The following is a 25222-nucleotide window of genomic DNA, read 5'->3' on the forward strand; positions in this document are numbered from 1 at the left end:
TTTCTACTTTGTCATATCGTCATTCTCCCCTTAACTGCCCAAATGTCATTTCTCAGTCATTTCTGCCTAAGGACATTGACAGGATGCTATAAAAACTTGAATGGGATTTTTCTGGAAAACTTTCTACCACTCTTTGTTTAAGCATCAGATCTATAAAATATTTGTGAAAATTAAGACATGGCTTTAGATTTTGTCGTTGTTTTGGTAGTGCTGTTTCTATTTGTTGCTTGAACCTAAGGGAATTTGAAAAAGCAAAAGTTACCTCTGTTGTTTAAACAAGGGGAGTAGAAACTCACTCTGCTTTGCATCACATTTATGGTATCAAAGTCTAGGATATAAGGTATGGCTGATTAGATACCTGCAATCCAAACCCTTTCATATTAACTATTATAAAAGTCTATTTGTGATAAAGTTAATGTCTATTTTTAAAGTCATCCAAAATTTAAAAAAACACAAACACTTGACCCTACAATCAGTAACATTATTTTTCACGTGTTGTGGCACATGATTATACTTATTGCCATTACAGTACCAATTAAATGTGTCTTCCTTAGAAATGCAGGCTTTATGGATGAATGATGCTGGGCTTTAAAAAAAAAAAAAGGCTTAGCCTCATAGAACATTTAGAGCTAGAAAGAATCTTTGGTTATTTTACTCTATAGAAAAGGAAGATCAAAGAAGATCGTTATCATCTTTGCCTAAAATTGCTCAGCTGAGCTAGAACTGGGACACAGGCCTTTTGACGTTGCTGAGAAGACTTTCCTTTCTGTTACACTCCCTTCCTCAGAGCCCTTGGTTTCATTAGTCATTGCTGATGTAAAAATGGAAGTTTCCTTTGTGTGTAATTTATTGTATCTGTTTTACGTTATTACTTTGGTCGCATCACCCAGCAGACCTCCTTCTGTGTGTTCTGCACTCCACATTTTAACAAATTCCTGGTAGTTTTGCAATATTTTATGTAGATTCAGAAGTGAATCTTGATAGGTAGCTTGCTAGATAAAATACAGCATGCTCAGTTAAATTTGAATTTCAAATAATATATACATAGTATAAGTGTGGCCCTTGCAACATTTGGGACATACCTGTCCTAAAAAATTATTTGTTATTTATCTGAAATTCAAATTTCACTAGGCATCCTGTATTTTTATTAGATAAATTTGATAACCTTAGGAAATGTGCCTCTTTCATTACTCTCATCTTCTTTCAAATTGTTCTTCATTTTCATCTTCCTTCCTTACTTTGTTTGTTCTTGCATTCACCCAGTATTTGCTGAGCACTCGCAGTGGGTTTGGTACTAGGGACCCCGCAGTCAACAAGTCAGAGTAATCCTTGCCCTCATAAAGATTAAAACCGTTTCTTGACCCTTCCTCGAAGTTTTGATTAATAGAGGGATTTATATACTTTAGTTAACAATAGTAGAAATGTAGAGTAAAACTAAAAACCAGCAACCCTGATCGTGATGACGCTGAGGGTCAGTGAGGAAACACAAGCCTTATTTGTCCTCTCTGTACTGCCTGGAGAATAATAGTTTTATGTCACCTTATTTGACTCCTTTCTTTATTCGGTGCCTTTTGAAAGAAGAGTCATGGACAGTTTTCATAAAATAAAATGAGGAAGTAGAAAATTTAATTATCCCTAAATACGATATTACATAGACTAAACATTGCTTTTGTTGAGATATTTTGAAATGTTTTAGCCTAAAATTGTTTTAAATTAATGATCTTTGGAACGAACTTTACATTTTATTTCTTAGTGTGGATCTCATTAAAATTCTATTTCATTCACTTTGTATTTATCCAGTTGAAAAAATGTATATGGCGTATTGATTTTAGTCAAAAATTCAGTTAAGTCAGTGACGAGTTTATTCAAATTTATTACTTACAGACAAAGATTGCTAAAAATGAACTGCATTTTAGACCGAATTTAGTGAATCAATTAGTGCTTTTTCAGACCAGTTCCTTACTAAGATAAACACTGTTTATCTCCCTCTGGTTATTTCCAAGTTTTAGAATAACCATGTATGTGAAATGAAAATTTTAAACTTTTGTCATGAACTGTGATCATCTTGGTTCATAAAGTCTTCATTAAACACATTTATACAGCTAAAATACCATAATTTAATTAAATATTAATTAAGTTTATTTCTCTTTTATTTTTGCACCCCTTCCATCCAAAAAAATCGAGATTTTTAACTGCTGTGGTTATTATGTTGGAAAAAATCCTACATTTTACTTTACCGTATGATGATTTTGTTTATGCAGGTTAAAATTTGAGCATCTTAGAATTAAAACAATCTCTCAACCTAAAATGACAGAAAATTAGTGCACTATTTTTGTGCCTATTACTTCACCCTGCGGACAATCTTTTGAAAATAAGAGAAACTACAAGATGATGAGATTCCCCTCCTTTGTTTACTTCAAAATAGCTGTATTCCTGTAGAAACTAATTTTGGAGAAGCCGTCCATTAGTTACGTGACTTCTTTCCTGTTTACTTTTGTGTTTATGTTATTTACTGTGACACACGCCGTCTGGAATAACAAATGAAGACATGAGTTAATTTAAGCCAGAGTTCAAAACACAAAAATCCAAATATTTGTACATTGCAAATTGAATCTGTGTGATGTGTTTATAAAATGACCATCGCAAATATCCACAACTGAACTGCTCTACGGAAATAGTACAAAATTATAAAACATAGGGTGTTTCCATTCCTATCAAAGAAACTGATTAACTCATTCACAGGTTTGAGAACCATGTATGTTTTAAATTACGGGAGGATGTTCTTCCATAGTGGCATTTATCAAACTCCCTATGACATTTTAGTACATGTTATACAATAAATTGGGTTCAAGTTCAAATAAACTTGGAAAAACTAACAACTCCACCCCTGTCTTCACAATGCAGGGTACTCCAACAAGTTAAGAAGTCTTACTTAAAGGTGCCTCAGTATAGTACTTTAAAAGTAAACTGGCTTTATTCAAATCCCAGCTGGGCCGTTTATTAGCTGTACAGTTTTAACAGTTACTTAAGCATGAGCCTCAGTTAACAATGATAGAAAAGGAGAGTAAAACTGAAAACCAGCAACCCTGATCCTGATGGAACTGTAGGTTAGTGAGGATGCAACAATCCTCACTATTTACTCCAAGTTTACTTATAAAATAGAAATAATAGTTACCTATCTCATAGAGTTATTGTAGGGATTACGTAGTATCTTCATTAAAAAGTGCTGTTAGTCCAAGGCATAGTAAGGAGAATAAGGAACACACAATATCACTGGCTATGACTTTAAGCTGTTGAGTTTTATTTTTCAATCCTATTTGATCATGGAACTCTTATTTTGTGTATAGAAAATCTGTTAATATCTTGCAAAATTATGTTCTCTACAACACAATTAAGGAACGCTACTTCATGTCAGTTTACCTGGAAGGTTGAAACCATGGTGTTTAGCTACAGGCCAATGCTGGGAGTTGGTCCACAAAATGAGTTTCCTCTCAAATGTAACCTTGGATCTAAAAGAGAAAAAAGGAGACTACCAGTTTCATGATGAGAAGGGGCAAATCAAACAGAATATGAGGGAAATGGTTTGGTTTTGGTTAATCTTTTACCTAAAATTCAAAAAGCACTAAGCTTATGAAGCCAAAGAAAAATATTTGTGAATTATCATTATATTTTATTATATTAGGGAAAATCATTGCATTATAAAAAATATTTCCATTGGGGCCTGCCTGGTGGCGTAGTGGTTAAGTTTGCACGCACTGCTTTGGTGGCCCGGAGGTCGTGGGTTTGGATCCCGGGCTTGAATATACACACTGTTCATCAAGCCATGCTACGGAGGCATCCCACATACAAAATAGAAGATGATTGGCACAGATGTTAGCTCAGGGCCAATCTTCCTCACCAAAAAGAAAAAAAAAAATCCCATTAATGTGTTTTAACTTTTTATGTTTAATTGTGATAAAATACACATATTAATGTGCTTTTAATGGTTGGTAAAAGAGGTTACTGTAGATACCCTCTATACGTTGTAGTTATTGCTTGTTAAGTTATTCATTTTAACCTCTTTTGGTTTTATGGCCATGCTACTTTCTGAAGTAACAATGTGACACGGTGCATAGGGCTTAGACTTCATGGACCTGAATTGGAATCTTAACTCTCACATCTGTGCCAACCTGGACCTCTTTGGGCCTCAGTTTCCTTATCTTTAAAATGGCATTAATGATATTTCCTTTGTAAGAGTCTTATAAGGATGATAAATCTTATACATGAAATTTTTAATATATTATTGTTATGAGAGGTTCGGGGATTCGGTCGGAGATGTAAAAGACACTTTCCACTCCAAACAAATGGACTGAAGGTATATTTTATTATATAGAGGATAGTAAAGGTGACAGTCTGCAAACAGATCCAAATAGGTCAAATATTAAGAGGAAAAAACATCAGCCCGACTGGAAAGGGAAAACACCCACATCGGCTGAAGAGAAATGACACAAATCAACCAGAAAGAGAAACACCAGGTTAACCGAAAAGAGAACACACCAAATCAATTACTTCATATCAAATCAATTACTTGACATCAAATCAGTTACTCACAACATCCACGCCCCACTGCCGGGAGAGCTCTGTCAATCGACGCGGCTTGGCAAGGATCACACGTCCTGGGCAAGTTGTCCCTTCCACAGGTGGAACTCTCACCGGGGCTCAGTTTCCAGCAGTTTTTATACCATCAGTAATTTTCAGAGTAAGCAATTACAGAGTTTGCAGAGCAAGCATTTAGTGTTTCCATGCACAAATGGTTATCAGTGGCGTACGTGCACTGAGCCCCCTGGCTAACGTCCCAGCCCAGTAATTGTGTACGTGCATTGTTCTCTTTGGTTATCGTCTCAGCCCAGCACAGATGGCCAGTCCATTCCGGGCTACGACGCTCCAAGAGCCTTGAAATGTTACAACTGGCAACTCTCTCCGTGGGAGAAAGGCCAGTTCCCACCACACAGAAAGCAGCTTTGTATTTCTTTTTGTGCTGGTGGCTGTAGGTCAATGGAGCGGCCAAACATGGCTGTACTCATGTCAAGACAATTATAGACACTCAAAATAAATAAAGCTGCTTTTAGGAGAAATAAAAGTACCCAAATCATGAATTTCCAGCTTCTTTGTAAAATATTTTAAAACTAATATAAGACGAAGTCTTACAATTTTTACCTTTAAAAAGTTCACATGCAATTTTTAAACAATAAAAATTTCACAGAAATAAATGTTAAAATTGCGTTTGATAATATATATATTTTTCAATTTTACAGTTCTCAGGTTCCAGGTTCTATGACAGAAATTTAGAATATTGGCTGATGGCAGAGTTCATTGTCACTATAATTCGTAGATATTTGATGAGAAAAGAATTAACCTGAAGATAATTAAAGAATGATTTCTCTTCTCTCTTGTTGGCCTAGGCATTCATCTTGGACATAGCAAGACTTTTTTTTTTTTTTCTTTTTTAACTTGGCCTGCCTTTTCGTTCAGCATATGACCTTATTCTCATCTAAATCCATTCCTCTTATAGCTTGTTTTTTAAGCATATTGGTTTTTTGTTTAAGACCATTTATTCACACCTTCCGTCTTTCCTTCAGCTGTTCTGGGTGGTAAAAATTGCCTCAGCTGTCAACTCTTTTTCTCTTCATTCATATACGTCACTAGTAAATATTTGTAACATTCATTTGTTATTCACTATGTTAGAGATGAGACATTTTAATAATATGAGAAAAGAAAACACATGACTGTCTGTTAACTGTAGAAACTTAGAAGGATATTGATATTTTCTTAAGTAACTCAACCAAATTCTAATTTAGACTTGTTTCAATTCACATTGAATAAACTTGTCTCACTTGCTAATTGTCTCACTGGTGTTTTAATTTCAGCTTTTATTGATGATGAGCCTTGTGGATTTAATTGGACAGTAAGAATTTAAAGATTTGCCTTCCTTTTTGATCTCTTGCTTTTAAAATGTAATGATAAAATTGACCATGAGAGAATTACAGTCGGTATTATTCTTATTTAGAAATACAGGGAGGAAACTAATATGCAATGGGTTCCTACCACGTGCTGAACGTTTTCCTGGATAATAGGTATTAACTACATTTTATAGGTGATTGTACAAACAGGGGTTGGTCTGACCGTCAAGTTTTTGTTGTTTCCTCTGTGAAAATGCTTGCTGCATGGAATTTAAAAGCTTACTCAGAGATCATAATGCATGTCTTGTATAAACACCTTCCCTCTATTCTGCTCCCCCTTGAGCTTTGCCAGGCTTCTTCCTAATAGAACAAATGGGAACAAAAGTATGAGGACAAGGGGGCAGAACAAAACAATTGCATGTCATTTCATTCAGCTCAAATCAATTCAATTCTGATCACATTTCTTTTTCCTGGCAAGTGAACTAGGAGCACCACACATAAATGTGAAGAGCTGCATGTTATCAATATTATCTTTTCATAAAACTAATGATTTCTAGGTCCTGATTTCTTTCAGATCCCTTGTCATCTCATTCTATGCTCCTCCTCTGCTATAGCCACACTAGGCTCCTTGCTGTTCCTCAAACCTAACTACACAGGCTTATTCTGCCTTAAGGCCTTGGCTCTCACTCTTCTCTCTCCCTGGAAAAAATACCTGCCCCTCAAATCTTTAGATGGTCGGTTCTATATTATTAATCTGGTATCAGCTCAAGATTTCCTTCTCAGGAGAGAAGGAGAGGTCTCTGCTGACTACCCAACTGAAGTTACTGCTTATTATATTATCTTCTATTATTTACTTCATTGCATTTATCACTGCCTGAACTATCTTTTTTTTGTTTACTGGTTTATCAGCAGTGTGCTCTCTTACAGCAGAGTTTGCACCTACCTTGTTCAACACCTAGAATAGCACCTGAATAGTAGCAGACAATACATGTTTGCTGAATATGTTGGCTGGATTATTTTCTTGGACTCCCATCACCTAGAGAGATGCAGTGTGGGATCCATTCAGACTCTGCCATACCCCAGTTATGTCACTTCAGGGATGAATTTAGTTTATTTCACTCTCCATTTATAGATATCATCTACCTCACATGTCTGTTATAAGACTTAAACAAGATAATGTGTGAGGAAATGTTTTTAAAGCAGTAAAGATCTATGCATTGTGAAATGATGCTATTAAAGAGATCGTAATGCACATCTTAGTTAATACCAGTGTTACCGAGCAAGGTCTTGCTGCCTGATGCACATAGAAGCCAATACTAGGGCACTGGCTTTTGAGAGAAGAAAGAACTTTATTGCAAGGTCAACCAGCAAGGAGACAGGAGGCAGGGCTCAAATCTGTCTCCCTGAGCTGAAGTGGGGACAGACTTTTAAGGAGTTGGGAGTGGGAGTGGTTATGCAAAATACTAGCTTGGTGTAACCTGATTGGTGGGTGGGAGTATAGCGGTCTTATAAATCTATTATGCTACAATTCAAGGGACCACTCGCTTCTTACTAGATTCCCCATGCTGCTTTCTCTTTACATTAAGTTCCATAGTTAGGGAACTTTCGGTTTCTAGGCAGCTCGAGGTCATCTGAGGACAAGGTTTCCATCTTCTGGGCATGCTCCAGCTACATGACTTGCAGTTTTTGCTCGTTGCCCCTGCAAGATAACTTTGCTATTTTGTTATTGATACAATAGGATATAATAGGGCCAGCAGGAATTGGTCTATGATGGTTACACGAGGGCCTGAGCTAAGTACTTTCCATGCATTGTCCCATTTAATCCTCACAGCAACTTTATTTGATAGATTCTTTTACCCTGATATTACAGATGAAGAAACTAAGAGTTAAAGACAATAATTAATTTATAATTGTTAAAGCTAGACTCATGCCTAGCCCTGTTTGTCTCCAAAGCTTGAGGGCCTCACCATATAGAAGTCTGTCTCACAAATTTATATAACAAATATTTTTATATTCTAAATAATGTTAAATCATTCAATTCATTCTTTTTTTTCTTTCCTTTTAAAAGATCCTGACGAGTTTGAGCGAATATATGAGCCTCTGGATGTCAAAAGTAAAAAGATTCATGTAGTGGACAGTGGCCTCACATTTAACTTGCCATACCCCTTGATCCTGAGACCTCAGAGAGGAGTTGATCTCATCATCTCCTTTGACTTTTCTGCAAGGCCAAGTGACTCTAGTCCTCCATTCAAGGTAAGGAGAATTTATATGGCATTCAATTATCTATCACATTCTTTTCCATGCCTTGTGTATGCCTTAGTCCTCTTGACCCCAATTTCTTATTCCTTTAGCCTATTTTCTACATTATTGAGAGTAATATATCTAAAACACAGATGTGATTCAGTTACTCCCCTGCTTAAAGAAACTTTTAAATGATTCCCCATGACCTGCATTGAAGTTCATAGTCCTGAGCAGGACAGGAACAGTACAACGTATCTGAAGTTCAGAAAGGAAATTCAGCTGAGATTTGGGAGTTAGCAGGTAAAAGATAATTAAAACCATGCATGGGGAATGTATACTGGGAGAGGAGCAGGGAGCATAAAATAGTATCTCAAAGATGCAACGACTATATCAGGGGAAAAGGATGAAAACCAAGGAAGTGCACAGTGTTATGAAAACCAATTGAAGATATTTAACAACAAGGAAGTCTTTGGTGAACTGGATGAAAGCAGTTTCATTAGGGTTGTGAGGGCAGAAATCATACTGCAGTGATCTGATAGATGAGTGGAAGTTAAGAAAATGGAGACAATGCTATAGACTGTCCAGAGAAGAAGGAGATGGACTCCCTCCGCAAGAGGATGTGGGGAACATGAAAACTGTGTATACACGAAGGGGTGAGTTGTTAATAGAAGAGACTTGACTGTGTTTAAATGCTGATGGCTAGGAGTCATTAATGAAGATGTTATTGGAGAATGGAGAGATGACATAGGTTGCAGAGTCATATCCTTGGGAAGGTTACGAGGTGAGGAATGGAAAGGAAATGCAAAAGTACAGATGGAGAGTAGTACAGAGATGTCCATATTAGGGCAGGAGGGAAGGGAGGAAATAATGGCTGTGGAGGGAGACTCATTGTTAGGCATGAAAAAGGGAAGTTAAGAAAGTTCTCACGATGACTTCTAACTGTTATAGGAATTAGGAGTCAATGTCATCTTTTAAGAGTGAGAGGATGGAGGTAGTGGAACCAGGGATGTGCAGAGAATAAAAGTCTGTCTCCGTGAATAAGTAAAGAAAAGTTCTGAACAGGCAAAATAGAAAGATTGCTGGGCAGCACTGTGGCCTCACCCAAGTGAGACTATTAATGTTATTGTTCCCTCCACCTGGAGCAATTTAAGCTTTCTTTAGACACAACTTAAATACTGTTAGTGGTATTCAGACAAGAAAACAAGGATTGGTGAGATAAGCGATCTCATCACATCAACAATTAAATAAGATAATGGGCGAAAAGAGCATAGCCCAGCACCTGGCTGAGGAGGTGCTAGTTAAGAAGGGGGCCAGCTGGACCTCATGCCACGGCTCCAGAATGAGAATCTTATGCTCTTTCCCCTTCGCTAGGTGCCTCCTTTGTACACAATGGACATGTACCTTTTTCTGCGCTGTGTGCAACAGTTAATGGTAAAACAAAGTACTTGATCTCCATAACATTTTAGCTTTTTGGGGGGAAAGACTTATATACACAAGAGCCATTTGGAAGGAAATCTAGAAACTTATTGCTAAATAGTTCTTTGGGTTTATGTAAGTATGTGTGTTCTAGGAGATGCGTACAAGAATAGATTGGTGTGTCCTGGAGTAGATGAGCAGGGAAATTAATGGAACAGGGTGGAAATGGCACAGAGGCGACAATGAGCACATTTGAGGATGGGAGTGATCTAATTAGAAGTGATAGATATTAAGCTCCCATTAGGAGGGCTTTAGGGGAGAGTTTAAGATAGGAAATAGAGAATCCATGAAAGGTTTCCAGCAGACAAATGACTTCATGAAACTGGAATTTTAGGATGATGAATCTGACAGTGGAAAGTAGGATGAATTGAAATACTGGGGGCAAAAGATTAAAATCAAGAGGGATTTACTGTAACCCAAGCATAGGATAATAAAGTACTGCACCAGGGTGGGTGACTGTTAACCAAGAGCAGAATTGGTGACCTGTGAGTAGCAAGGGGGAGGTGAGTTTCGATGAATGACTCTAAGAAGATAGCTTAGAAGCTAGTTCTGGAGGTGAAAAAAACTGTATTATTCATTTTACCAGTGGAAGTATAAAATGTCAAAGCTAACATCTTACATATGAATCAGAGATCCACTACCTCAGTGAGCTGATGTTAAAGAAGGTTTTAAAATATTGTGCTTTGTAAATCTTTTATCATATACTATGTTATTATTCTAGAACACCAGGATCTGTTTTGTGTATGTCTGTTGTATTTCATTGGTCCATCTGACAATCTGATAATTTATATCTCAGTACCACATCGAATTTTAATAACTGTAGCTTTATTATATGTTTACTATTTTAGAGAGTCTGCAATTATTACTTATATATATATATATATATATATATATACACACACACACACACATATACATACATATATGTCTGTAGGCATTTCCAGTTGTGTATTCTCATAGATGTGCTTTAGAATTATCTTGTCAATTCCTTCCATCCCACCTCTTCCCCCCGTATATATAAATATCTTTTTATTATTGGTTTAGTATAGCATGAAACCTATCACTCTGGAAATAGTGAATTGTGTTTTTAAAGACCTAATATAAAGGAAATTGCAGTATATTATATATGATACATTTTTTTCTCGTAAAATGAACTTCAGGACACTCAAAGAGAACAAAATGAACTTTCCAGGCTATCTTAGAATATTGAAAGTGACTTTTTAAACTTATGAGTGTAGGGCCGGCCCCGTGGCTTGGTGGTTGGGTGAGCGCGCTCCACTGCTGGCGACCCGGGTTCGGATCCCGGGCGCGCACCAACGCGCTGCTTCTCCGGCCATGCTGAGGCCGCGTCCCACATCCAGCAACTAGAGGGATGTGCAGCTATGACATACAACTATCTACTGGGGCTTTGGGGAGAAAAAATAAATAAATAAAATCTTTAAAAAAAATAAATAAATAAACTTATGAGTGTTATGATTGTTATTATAAAAATATGCGTTTCTCTATGGATCTAAAAGATTACCCAAATATAATTTTTAAATTGATAAGAATATTATTCTATTAATATTGAACTAGGATACTTATTTTAGAAATAGTATAGTAAGGTTTAAAAATTGATGAGGAATCTACATCAAGTTTTTTTGACAGGAGGGAAGAAGCTGCAATGTAATAACTGTATCTATGCAGTATGATTTTATGAAGGTGATTGAACAGTGAATAATTTTCTATTTTTGAGACTGAGAAATGGATGCCATTTGTAATAGAAGAGTAAAGTATAAATGCTGGACAAAAAATTAGAACCATTAACTTTATTTCACAATTATTGATATAAGCATTTCATAAATATAGTTAAATCTCAGATTTTGTCAGAGAGATATAGAATGATGGATATCATGGCTTTTGATAAAGGCAACCACAGTTGGTATGATATCTACATTGTAACTGGCCTTGAAAGTTGATGACGTCAATGTCAGTGGTACTGGAATTTTTTTTTTTAGATTAGTAGGCACGTGCCCTAACTCCAGATATAAAAAACCTTATGATTCCAAATAATATTCTTATTAGTTGATTTAAGAAAAGCAGCTCTGTGTTTCATGATGTCAAGTTTCTTTTGACAAACCATTAAAAACTTAGATATATGTCATGCAAGTTTAGTTTGCCATTAGGGTCCAACCAAGAATTCTAATAGGATTTGTCTTTAATGTTGGTCATGAAAATAAGTCAGGGTCTTTATATTCAAGTCTGCAAAATAAAAAGACTCTGAATTTAGGGGAAAAAAAAACTTTGGATCTTTTGTGGAGCAAGCCAGGAATATAGGAGAATTCAGAATTTACTACTGGAGATTTTTTTTTCTTTACCTTACTAAATTTTATGAAGAGTAATATATTAGAGTTATGCCATAAATTATGTTATTTTTATTATGTTGCCATAAATTGGACATAAATCTAGCTCAGTTTTTCAGTGCCCTTTTAAATGCTTAATGACCAGAAGCCAGAACAAAGGGTTCATTATCTTAAAAATAAAAGGAAAGAAGGAAGGAGAAAAGGAGAGAAGGAGGCAATGAGGGAAGGAGAAAAGGAAGAGAGAAGGAAGGAAAATTTGAAATGAGGCAGTCTTCACAAATGATAAAAGTAATGTATCTAAATTAACATTATCTCCCTATATTTCACTTAAGGTCAAAATTCCATTTAAACCCACAAATAATGGACAAAGAATTTGTATTTTTCCAAACTAACCTGATTTATTTGTTGACGTCAGGCCATGATCCTTGTTTTAGAACCTCTGCATACCATTTACTTATGATTTTTAGGTCGGGTCACGCTATCGTGACCAAACCAGTCCATGTGTTAGCTTTGTGGGCATCAATCCACCGTGGCTGATGATGGGAACTTCATGTTATTAAATGTAGCATTTACAGATTTACCTCTTGTATTAGTTTACTGGGACTGCCATAACAAATTATCACAAACATGGGGGCTTAAAACAACAGAAATGTATTCTTTCACTGTTCTGGAGGCCATAAATCGAAATCGAGGTGTCCTCAGGGCCACACTCCCTCCAAAGGCTCCTTGGGAGAATTCTTCCTTGCCTTTTCCAGCCTCTGGTAGCTCCAGGCTATCCTTGGCTTGTGGCTGCATAGCTCCAATCTTAGCCTCCATCTTTATATGGCTTTCTCTGTGTGTGTCTCTTCTCTGTGTTTGTCTCTTACAAGAACATTTGTCACTGAATTTGTGGCCCACCCAGATAATCCACTATGATCTCATCTTCAGACCCTTAACATAATTACATTTGCAAAAACCCCTTTTGTAAGTAAGTTTACATACATTCACAGGTCCTAGAGGGTTAGGGCATGAACTTATCTTTTGGAGGGCTGCCATTCAACCCTCTACACCTGTATCGGTTATTGAGGATCAGATGTCTTGTGATGAGTAGCTATACCCAACTTTAATTTCTCCTTAAGTATTTTTGTGAATTTATAGTAACCTCTTAGTGAAGAAGAACTAATGAGAACTTCAAAGTGCTATTAAAATTCTACACACTATTAGATATAGAGAATTATTTTCATGTCCATTGCATTATAAAACACTTGAACCCAATACCAGCATGCTTTTTATTGGAATCAAGAATGACCATAATCACAAAATAATGAATTCTAAGTTGTACTTTCTGTCCATTGTATCTTATATTGCTTCAATACTTTCTTAAGATTCTATAAATTTATTTACATACTTATACCTCATACCGCTCCCCAATCTAAAAATAGGTCTTAAATAATGAGAAACATCTTAGAAAGCACATATCCTTGGTTTGTACAGAGAAAAAAACTCATTTCCTCTAGAGAAAAGGTAATTTACACATAAATATATAAACAAATAGATTTAAATATTTAAAATACATGTTTATATATTTAAATATATATTTATATATAAATAAATAAAATGGCATACATATGTCATTCACACTATAGTTTGAATATATTTCTATGTTATTTAGATTGTTTTTTCTATCCTTCAAGATGTTTTAGCACTCAAAGGTGAGCACAAACATCTTACAAAGTATCACTTTGAAGGATATTATCAAATTTTTATCTCCACAGAAAATCATTTTAGTTAGTAGTATGTAAATTTACCATGAATTAGTCTATGGAAATCTGAAGTATGTAAGGTGTCAAACAGCAACTGAAATGGACAGTTATAATAGAACACAGTTCTGGCATATTGCTATATTTTGTGGAGCAGCGTTTTTTCGCTCACTGCATTCTTCTAAAATACCCTTTTGAAACTCGTCTGCTCTACTCATAGTCTGTGTCATTGCTTCTCAGTCTTTACAAACAGAGAAATGAGACATCAGAGAGGAGACAGTTTTTTCATCCTGTAATCACTGTCGTTATAGTCATGGGTTTTTAATCTTTTCCACATCAGGATCATATAAGGAAAGGGAAAGTTTCCTTCGCTTCCTGATTCCAGCATGAAATAGCTGTCTAAAAATAGCTTGGTCTTTTGCCTCATGCAATTCCCTTTTCCTCTTTCCCCACAGATCCACACATCGTTGGTCATACTCTTGAGTCATGTTTGTAAACACTAGAAAGCTCTTTCTTTTCTTTGTTCTCACGCAATTAAGCCACGTTGTGAACTCTTGGTTTTATTTTGATGTTGAATAATCTTTAATGAACAATTGTGAACAGTGCTAGACAAGAAATAAAAAGCTGAATAATTCAACTGAACGGGGGAAAAAAAGGAGTTAGTGGTAAAAAGTGGTTTCTCACATTTCAAACAAGATATTATTCATACATATGGGATTTTCAGTGAGACATAATCATATTCAGCTTAATAGTTTATGAAACAAATGCTTTAATATACATTAAATCCTTTGTTCTCCCAGATTGTTATTTCTTTGTAAATGGCATTGGGAGTTGATCAACTTAAAATTCATGACATTCCAGAAGCATCAAGAATAGTGAAAGTTCAATGAAAAGTATATTTTTCTCTAAATTTAAGGTGCTATTTTAAAGTACTTATTTTCTTAAATATAACTTACTGAGTTTTTAAAAATACATTTTCTCATTTAATCCTCACAGCAATTGTGAAGAAGATAATATTTTTAACTTTATTTAACAGTAGTAGAAAATGAGTTGCTGAGAAATAAGAAACAGGTAAAATGTAGATGAAATGGGATTGGGAGCCTACTATTTCAGGGATAACGAACAACCTGGTCTCTCCTTGTCTGTTTGTTTGTTTGGTTGTTGTTACTTATGGTCCCCATGGTACCGTTAAAGGAGGATCACTACATACTCAGACTTCAAAATAATTTTTTGCCCATTGAGCTGTGCTGACTAAGCAGTTTATCTGAGATCACCCAGCTAGTAAGTCAAGGTGTCTGTGTTTGAGCTGGGCCTTTCAGATTGCACAACCTGGGCATGAAGCCATCCATCACATTCATCCATCCTCTGTCATACTGTACTATAATATCTATTATTTATCTCTCCCATTGATTTATAATCTCCAAGGATTCATGGACAGCTTCTCTGTTATGCCTAGAACATAGCTGGTGTTCAACAGTAATTGTTGAATGAATTAATACACACTCTGAGGAAATAGTGCATGTATACTGCCAAATCTCATGGGGAATAAATACTGTTTTCATAGCATTTACCACAGTTTTAAACCTGAAGGGTTATTTGATTATTATCTCTCACCCACTAGGCTATAAATCCCATGACAACAAGAGTTTTACTCACTTTTAGTCCTCACCTCCTAGCATGGAGCTTAAATCTGCAATTTCATTTGCAATGAATTTTCATTCATTGAATGAGTCAATGTGATGACAAGAGTAGTGAAAAAAACTTAAGATTGTAGTGATCATTTCCCCAAAACCTCCTCTCTCTGGGAATTTCCCTAATACCATTCCTAACTCACTTCTTTTTTCCTCTCTTCTTTCCTCACTTTTCCCTTTCATCTCTTTTTCTCTCTTTTCTGGTATTCATTTACCAAACATTTGTATAGCACATGATACGTGACAGGCACTGTTCTAAATACTGTACAAATATTAATTAATTTAATTCTAATAGCAATCTTATGAGATATGTGTTATTATTGTCATCCTAATTTTTTTTTTTGTGAGGAAGATTAGCCCTGAGCTAACATTCCTTGCCAATCCTCCTCTTTTTGTTGAGGAAGATTGGCCCTGGGCTAACCATGCCTATCTTCCTCTACTTTATATGGGACGCCGCCACAGCATGGATTGACAAGCGATGCATCAGTCCATGCCCGGGACCCGAACCTGCAAACCCCGGGCCGCCAAAGCAGAGCGTGTGAACTTAACCGCTATGCCACCGGGCCGGCCCCATTGTCATCCTAATTTTGTATTTGAGGATAGTGGGTGCAGAGACATTAAGAAAGATGCCCACAGTCCAAGAGCTCACACTTTAACTCAGGCAACCGGTCCCCAGAGTCTGCGCTCTTATGACAGTCTGCTTATTCGTCCCACTCCCCTTTAGGCTACATATAAATAGAAATAAGCTCTATTTCCTGCACCTCTCCATATTGATTTATGTTCTCTGGTTTAAATTTAATTGTGTGTGTGTGTTTGCTTACCCACTGTGTTAGCCAGGCTTGCTGCAGAAACAAACAAACCTAAAATCTCAGTGGCCGACAGCACAGATGTTTTTCTTGGTCCCGTTACGTGTCAGCAGCTGCAAATCAGCTGCTGTGGTTCTGTCCCAGGTATCTTCTTATTCTAGTGGGGATGTGGAATCCTCTTACCAGGGAGGGAGCTAATAAGTGGAAACAGTTATAAAATCTGCCACGCCCATTAACCAAACTCTTGGTTCCTCTGTATGGCCCACCCTTCGCCCCTACACGTATATAACAACAATATGCTGAGGCCAGAAGCTCAACTTCTTTTCATAAACAGAAGAAAAAAAGCTGATTCAGAGTAACTCAGATATTTTTGCATACAGAAAATTTATTAATTTTTAATTAGTTTTGTGGAGAAGTTACAGGTAAAAATTTAGTTACAGAGTGCTCCTCATTCTGCTTCATCGGAATGTTTGACTCCAAAGAGTTAGAAAACATTGACATGGCTTTTAAATGCCCGGAACCCATAATATATTTTTTTTCTCTAACAATTACTCCAATAGAATTTCATTCAGTTCAGTTCATAAATAATATTTCAAATGCCTTCACGGAGCTAGCCTTGTGCCAAGAATTGACATAACAGTAGTGAGTTAGTTTATGGAGTACTTTTATACTTTTTTTGAGATTGACGAGCTTCTTGAGAACAGGGTCATTATCCATCCTAGCAAGGAGCGCCCTGCTGGCACATAGTAGACACCTAATGAATACTGAATGATGGCTAGACCAGCTGAGCAAATGAAGACTGAAAATTCCCAAATGCATCTTTCCCTCTTTCCCATAGGAACTTCTACTTGCAGAAAAGTGGGCTAAAATGAACAAGCTCCCCTTTCCAAAGATTGATCCTTATGTGTTTGATCGAGAAGGACTGAAGGAGTGCTATGTCTTTAAACCCAAGAATCCTGATGTGGAGAAAGATTGCCCAACTATCATCCACTTTGTTCTGGCCAACATCAACTTCAGAAAGTACAAGGCTCCAGGTACGTTGGGAATGAGTGATACTTTGTAATGTAGAAATCTGGTAAAAGAGCAAGACTAATATTAACCTGGTTCACACTGGCACTGCTGTACCAACTATTACAATATTGAATGCTTCCCTTACCTTGATAAATAGCTACTGTCCGGAGACCCCAGGTCCTTTCCCTCTTTCTCATCCCAAGATCCTCTGAGTTCTTTACAATCCAGAAATGGAAGGGTTAGCAGCTAGCTCAATAAAAATCTCTGGGGCTTTACTCCAAAACCCCTGATTATGCTTGTTTTGATTGATTGCTGCCCTTGTCATAGGGGTTGTTAAATATTTTAAATATCACTCTTGTAAGGGAGTCTTTGTTTCAGAAAAAATCATGCAAAAGATTCTGGGATTTTTAAGTGACCACAAGATTAATGTAATCTAGTAGTACAACATGGCTAGTAATTTCAAATTGCCATGTTATATTTCATAGAAAAAGAGAATCAAGTTCAAGGCACAGTCATTCTTTTTTACCACATCCAGAGGAGTCTGTAGACTCTTCTGTATCCTGGAAGATATTGATTAACAACAGGAGATCTAGACATTGACAGGCAGGGTTGTGTGATCCTAAAAATCATATTATTTTAGGACCAGAAAATGTTGTTTTGATAGGAAAGACACAAAAAATAGTCATGGCAGATTTGAGAGGGGACTATGGAGAAGAAAGTGACCATTTTCTAGATGGCGGAGGGAGACAGAAAAAAGATCAGTAGGGATGGAGGTTATTATGAATCATACTTCAACATAAGAGAAGGAAGAATTGGCTAGCATTTTTAGTTATTGCATAGTGGAGTACTTGAAACCTAGAGAATTTTCTACCAGGTTTGGGTTCCCCTAGAAGCAGATTCTGAGAAGAGGATTCAAGTGCAATTAGTGTATTTAGGTGAACTAGGAAATAAAGAAAGCAGGGAAGTGATAAAGGGAAGGAAAGCAGACAACAAAGATGTGTTTGTAAGCCTCTACCACGAGGAGAACTTGATTCTACTGGGAAACTCTAGGAAATGGAATAGAACCTATGCTCCAGAATCATCCTTCTGCCTCACATGGCAAGAGGCAAGGGAGCTGGGGCATTTATATCCTAACTCCCTACAGTCTTTGGTTGACTGCTGCCTGGAGTGGAATGTTATTTATCTGAATTTCCAGCCTCCTGCCAGTGAGCAAAGCAGCCTTCCAAAGTTGCAAGGAGAGGTAGAAAGCCCTTAGGCATGGAGACGCAGATACTGGCAACTGGAGGTTGCCCAGTCAGAACACACAGAAATGATCAAATCCAGGGAATATGGGTGGGTGCCTAACAGTGTATAGTACATGACCCCGGTGGGGGCTCCCAGTGTTGTGTTTATGGCTATATGTATGTTTGATTCTCTGGGTTTTAGAGATATTTGGTAGTTTCAAAATAATGCTACTTGAGACACTTCTGATATTTAGGTGTTCCAAGGGAAACTAAGGAAGAGAAAGAAATGGCTGATTTTGATATTTTTGATGACCCCGAATCACCATTTTCAACCTTCAACTTTCAATATCCAAATCAAGCATTCAAAAGGCTGCATGATCTGATGCACTTCAATACCCTGAACAACATTGATGTAAGTATCTCCTATGGTCAATGTCAAATACTTCCATATCACATGAACATAGCAATACCTCTTTTTAATTAATTAAAAATAAAAATAAGGTTTATGAATGACACCACCCATATCATACCATTTTATTTGTCACGAATTATCTTATTAATCTCTAGAAGAACTCTATAAAATTCACAAATAAGAAAACTAATGCCTCCAAATTGGCAGAGCCCACATTTTATACTATTAATTGATTAAAGGATTGGTTAATACTCAGCTTCTTTCCCAAAGTATCTAATGTATTCATCATATGATAAAATAAATTATAAGTAGGAAGAAAAGTGGCAAAAAGGAAATATAAGAGTAGGAAAGTGAATGTTAACAGAAGTGTAGTTAATCTGCAAAAATATCATGAGTTTTAGGGGAAACACTCATGCTTTTTAGTGTCTTTATTTTTGTGCATCTTGGGAATGGCGCCAAAAGTAGCAGCCTCCTCATTTTAGCCCTTGAAATATCAAGTATACTTTGCTTTAGAAACTTTAGAAACAAGACATTGTCTTCAGTATCAATCATTCCTATCACTCGTATATCTGCTGCTAAGAGTCTACGTATCTGTGAATATTCTTTAGTCTCTAACTCACCACTTAGGAACACTCTTGTGTAACTGAAATCATGTTGGCTTGTGGTTCCAAATCACAGTGCCTGACAAATTATTATCAATTGTGAAAGCCCAAGTTCATTAGCCTAGTTGGATTTTGGGCATTAGAAAAAAAAGGATGAAAGAAAGAAATTAAATGGAGAGGGAAAGGCATCATATCTGATTTGCCAGTCTTTTTGAAGACTATGTGAGTGGTGTAAAAGAACACACTGTATGTGGATGAGTGTTCTGTTTATATGAGATTTAATTAGATCTTGTGAGCTAGTAGAATTCTGGGACATCTGGTTTGCTTGCTTGTCTAATTTGGCGTGAGACTAGTAATGATCAATGGTGTGCAGTTATAACACTTACACCTAACATGTTTATTAATCAGTCTTTAATTTTTGTAAACATATGAAATTTTCCCCAATAAGCTTCAGTTCCTGCAACTCTAAAATGTTTTCTTATCAGCCTTCATTTGTGCATAATATGTGATAGTTCATTTAAAACATGCTTAGCAAAATTTATGGCATATATCATTTTCTAAATATATTTATTCTTTTTCTTTTTTCTTTTATCTTACTAGCAATGGACATCTGAAATCCATATGCTACATTGTTTCTGTAGTGATTGTGAAAATTTAAAGAATATTAAGAGAAAATAAGTATTTTAGTCTATGATTTACAGGGAGCCAACAGATATTCTCAAAATAGAGTTGTGTTTTATAAAACCCCATTCTGTTAGAGGAGAACTAAGGGGTAATAATCTTATTTTTTCAGTATAAAGCCAATGAACTCTAAACTATATATTCCTTAGGATGAAATATGTTAAACTTGATTGGTTGTCCTCAAATGGAAAAAAAAAATTGTAGGAATATATAAATATCCTATTGGACTTAGGAAAATAAAAGGTAATACACACACATATGTATGTATAACTATGTATATATACATTTTTGTATATATTATATATGTGTGTGTATATATATATATACACAGACACATATGTAACTTAACTACATTTCTCTCATTGTTTTCAGTTCTGGTTTATATAAAACCTGCTAGGCTATTCGCTATAAAGAATGATGTAGTTCTATTTATATATTTTATAAACATTCTTCAAAGTAGTTTGTTTAACACATAGATGAAAAAATTAAAGCCTGAACAAAAATAGACTGAATTCCGAAAATAACTGTCCTGATTTATAGCTCATCAAATGTTGATTCTTCACAAACCACTTAATTAAACACATTTTAAGTGCTTCCACGAACTTTTCTGGCACAACGTTTAGAAGCAAGCTCATGGGCTTTATATTATCTTTAGATCCCAGATGGGCCACTTGTGTAATTTTGAATAAGTTACGTAAACTTTTTGGGCCTCAGTTTCCTCATCTCCAAAACAGATGTAACGGCACCTATTATAATGGCAGTAGTGACTCTTTAATCAGGTGATGTATGAACAGTGCCCTGCAAACAGAAGCTGTTCAATAAATAGAAACCTACCTATGTGTGTCTATATCCTACACCATGATGGATACGCCTCATGACCTTTGCAAATGCCCAGAATTAAAAATATAGACAAGTCTGTACAGGTAATATAGCTTAGACAGTAAATAAGTATTTTTTAAATGAATGAATGTAGGCTTCCTCTTCAATTGTATGACCATCAAGACTTGTGTTCAAGTGACTCATGGTTTTGTGCGTGTGTGTGTGTACACCTCATACCCAAGTAAGACTTCCAGCTTTCACTGACACTTTCTCTCTCTCAATGACTCCCCACTGTCTGCTTTTAACCAAGAAAACGTATTTTATCAGAGTCAAAGCTTCTTGATAAATGATGGTAAATAAAAAACAACAAAACTGCAGTTTTCGGCTTTGTGGCCGTGACTACTATGGCTTAAAGCAAATTTTCATCTTCAATTCACATTCTGACTTAAATTTGTACTCTGAAAGGCCACCCTGTCTCTGACAGTTGTATGTTTCTGTCGCTTCATTTTCCCCAGAGAGCCTTGCTGGCCTGCTTTGTTGAAGCTAAATTCCAGTTCATCTTTGGAGCACTTCTGCTCTGTGTCTGCTCACTTTGTGACAGCAGCCTAGGTTTCTCATTAGCGTCAGATTTCTGCACTTACTCAATCCTCCCAAATTCCTTTTAACTGAACCTTGTCTCAGTGCCTTTACAAATGGCAGTATTTCCTGGTTTTGGGGTTTTTTGGGGTTTTTTTTTTGTTAGAAACCTAACATATAGTGACTTGTACCGGTAGACATGTGGTATATGGGAAATGCAGAGACTTTGGAGTCAGGCCAAACTGAGTTTTCAAATCCTTGCTTCCTCTTGGCTGGCTGACCTTGGGCATGTCGGTGAACTTTTCCAAATTTTACTTTCCTCATTTGTAAAGGGGAATAATGATACATATCTTATAGGATTAAGTAAAATAATATAATTTAAGGGCTTGGCAGTAAGAATCACTGGATAAATTAAAGCAGCTAATATGATAATGATAATAATTATTATCAGTGTTCATGTTATCTCCTGCTTTTAATTATAAATTTAAACCCTTTAAAAACAACGACTTGTCTTATTTACTTGTATCCTCCAGAGACACTGATCACAATACCTAGAACCTAAAATAAATAAGCAATAAAATTTTCTTGAATGATTTTTAAAATGTCAATGACTTATTGGCTGAAACTGTTGCAGAGTTTAATGTCATAGGAGGAGGGGTAGCAAGTGTCAGAAGACAAGGTCTGTCAGAGTTCCTGACCGTGGAAAATCTCTACACAATGTATACCTGGCCAGGTAGTGTGGCCACGTGCTCTACTCATAACCCACTGCTTTGATCTGGAAGGACTATGCCTTCCGAGATATCTTCTCCAGGACCTCATTGATTCAGCTATCACAGGAAAATGTACTGTTATGCAGTCGCACTCACTGATTTATTAATTCAGTAGGCATATTCAAAGAATCTTTTATGTGTCAGTTTATTCAGCATATGCCAATGATGCATAATAATGAGCTTTTAAAATTCTTTCTCAAACAATTCTATAAAGCATTAAATATTAGATGTTAATTTGAGGAAAAGCACATATCCAGAAGTACTGGTACTTAATTCTTAATTTATTGGTATTTCATCATCATGATAAGAGTGTCTGGGTACGAGTTAAGGTTTTTATCTTTTTAAAAATAATTTAGAAGCTTATTATGTACCATTGCCTAATGTATTAGGCCCAAATTCATCTACTTTTAATGCTGCCTGTAATCTCTTTTCATCTTATTTGTTCTTAATTCAACCCATATTTATTATCTACTGTGCCAGGTACTGTTTTAGGAATTAAAGATAAATAATGTACAAAATAAAAAGAATAAGAAAAAGTTTTAAGTGCTTAATATAAGCCTAATATTTCTCTCTCAAATATTGAATGCTCAAAACTAGCGTATGAGGTAGGATTTTTCTTTATATGTGAGGAAACTGAATCGTGGATTATTTAGCAGATTGCTGGAAGTCACAGTTAGGTGAGGAGCTGAGATGGGGCCACAGGTTTTTTTCTCACTCTTTCCTCGCTTTTGAACCATCTATCTCTCAAGCAGCTTTATTCCCTAGTATTCTCCAAACACAGCTTCCTTTTCAGCCAGGCCAACTCCCAGATGTTCCTCTACATGCCGTGACCTTCCATCTTCAACCTTTTTCTAAGATTATCCCTCTACTGAGAATGCCCAGTCTTTCCACTCCACTTATAAAATCCTGCCTGTCCTTCAACTCAACTCAAGTCTCATTGTCCCCATGACTTGAACTTTATCCTGTTTCATTCAACCTCCAATGAACACTTTCTGTGCATTCATTAATTTTACAAATATTTATTGTTACCCTTCCGTGTCCTAAGTGCTGAGATCATGACTAACAAGGTCCCTGCTTTCGTGACACTTCGGTTTTCATTGGAAAGGCAGACATTAGCCAACAAATTCACAGTAATTTAGACCAGAATGTCCTCTTGTGTTCTTTTACATTTGTAATTTTTATTTCTCTCTCAAAATATACTGTAACTTCCTCTTTGGACTCATTTAAAATGTTCTGTTGTGGGAACTCAGTATTTGCTTGTGGATTGCTCATAATCTCACATCTCTAAATTTGTCCCTTTTGAGGGGAAGAACACATTTTACATGTTTTCTTTCCTTATTCTCTGTTTTATTGCCAAAGATTGAAGGGATCTGGATCAACAATTAGGAAGCTATTGAATGGCACAAGTGCAAGATGACATGGGTCAGAGTTAGGGGTGGGCAGTGGGGATGGAGAAGGTTGAGATATGCGGGTGATGGCAAGGATAACACTCACAGGAAGGATTTGGAACCTCAGTGAATTTCAGGGGAGAATGAAAGAGGAAATTGGATATAAACACTATTTAAGATTACTCCTAATATAATTTAAAAAACAGGGAGACTCAGAATTCACATATTGCCTTTTTGGATGTATCTAGTTGTACCATGTATCATGCTGGAAGGTTAGAATTTAGCAACTGATATAGTACTGAGTTTAGTCTCTTCTGTTTATATCATGGAATTATAAATCACAGCAATTGGGTATTCTCTGCAGTAATCTGAAAAACCTAGTTAATAGTTTCATAGTGTTAATATGCCACCTAGTGGTTCTGCTTGCACATCCTAATTGCATATGATTTGGACTTTTCAGAGTTGTAAACATAAATATTCATTTTCCTTTATAAGAATAGCCTGTTTACTAGAAACCCCTGCTAAGGTCAAATTATGATAAATCCACCAGTTCATGATACTGACATTGCTGATTTTTTTGTGCTTGTGAATTTATTATAAAGGAATTGACAGCAGTCATTATCAGTATAGTTTAACCTGTGGTTTTTTATATTTTAAAGATTTTTAGGTGTTTTGGAAGTAAATAATTAATTTTTTATTTTACTTGGGTACTTCTCTGCAATGAGGGTTGATGTGTCTCATGCTGCTATGGCGAAGGAGAAACCAACTGAGAAACTTGCTGACGTGATCTCTAGAAAGGCAGGGAGATTATCGAAAGAAGATCTAGTAGGACGTGTCTGACAGCAGAATTGATTTGCTGACGTTTACCATATAATAAGACCGCTATTGGCTATACCTGGTGTGTTTATTTCTAGTAAGCTTTATAGCCTCATATCTAATGTAAAGTTCCTAAATTTCCTCACATATGGTCAATTTAAAAATAACAACAATAAATAGATACTAGTTATGCAATGTTTCCTACGTGCCAGGCATTGTGCAAAGCGCTTATATAAATGATCTCCAATCCCTACAAAAGCCAAGATTAGTATTATAATTCCCATTTTTAAAAGGAGGGAACAGACTCGAGGATTAAGCTAATTTCCCTTGATCTCACACAGCCAAGAAGTGATTGTGCCTGGAGGCCCTTCGTCAAGGCCCTCAATCAGGGTCTCCGTCATAGGCCCGAAGCTTCTTCTGTCACCATAGAATTATGTTTCCCTTACTCATGGGAAAAATGGGGTCAGCAAATATCTGCTTTACTTAAAAGACTCAGTAACATTTGAGCCCATTTTCCTAGAAGACAATTTTATATATATATATAAAAGAAAAAAATCATAAAGCCATAAATGTGTTGCATTCCTGTGATAAATCCCTCTTTCTAGAATATGACCACTTGTTGTTTGAAGTTGGTATTAGAGAATAGAGGGGCCTTCCTCTTGGGCCTGACATAAAGTCACAGAATATTAA

General features: G+C 36.2%; 1 protein-coding gene across 1 annotated transcript in view; it reads left to right on the forward strand.

Annotated features, from left to right (window-relative positions):
- The window catches only part of PLA2G4A (phospholipase A2 group IVA), a 149265-nt gene that overhangs the window by 120808 nt on the left and 3235 nt on the right, over positions 1–25222 (forward strand). The window contains exons 15-17 of the mRNA XM_004424914.3: positions 8008–8192; positions 17073–17268; positions 18723–18880. Of these exons, the coding sequence (XP_004424971.1) occupies positions 8008–8192; positions 17073–17268; positions 18723–18880 (539 nt within the window). The remainder of the gene's footprint in view (positions 1–8007; positions 8193–17072; positions 17269–18722; positions 18881–25222) is intronic.

This window comes from Ceratotherium simum, chromosome 2, assembly GCF_057802395.1.
Source record: "Ceratotherium simum simum isolate JZ-2026a chromosome 2, ASM5780239v1, whole genome shotgun sequence".
Taxonomy (NCBI): Eukaryota; Metazoa; Chordata; class Mammalia; order Perissodactyla; family Rhinocerotidae; genus Ceratotherium; species Ceratotherium simum.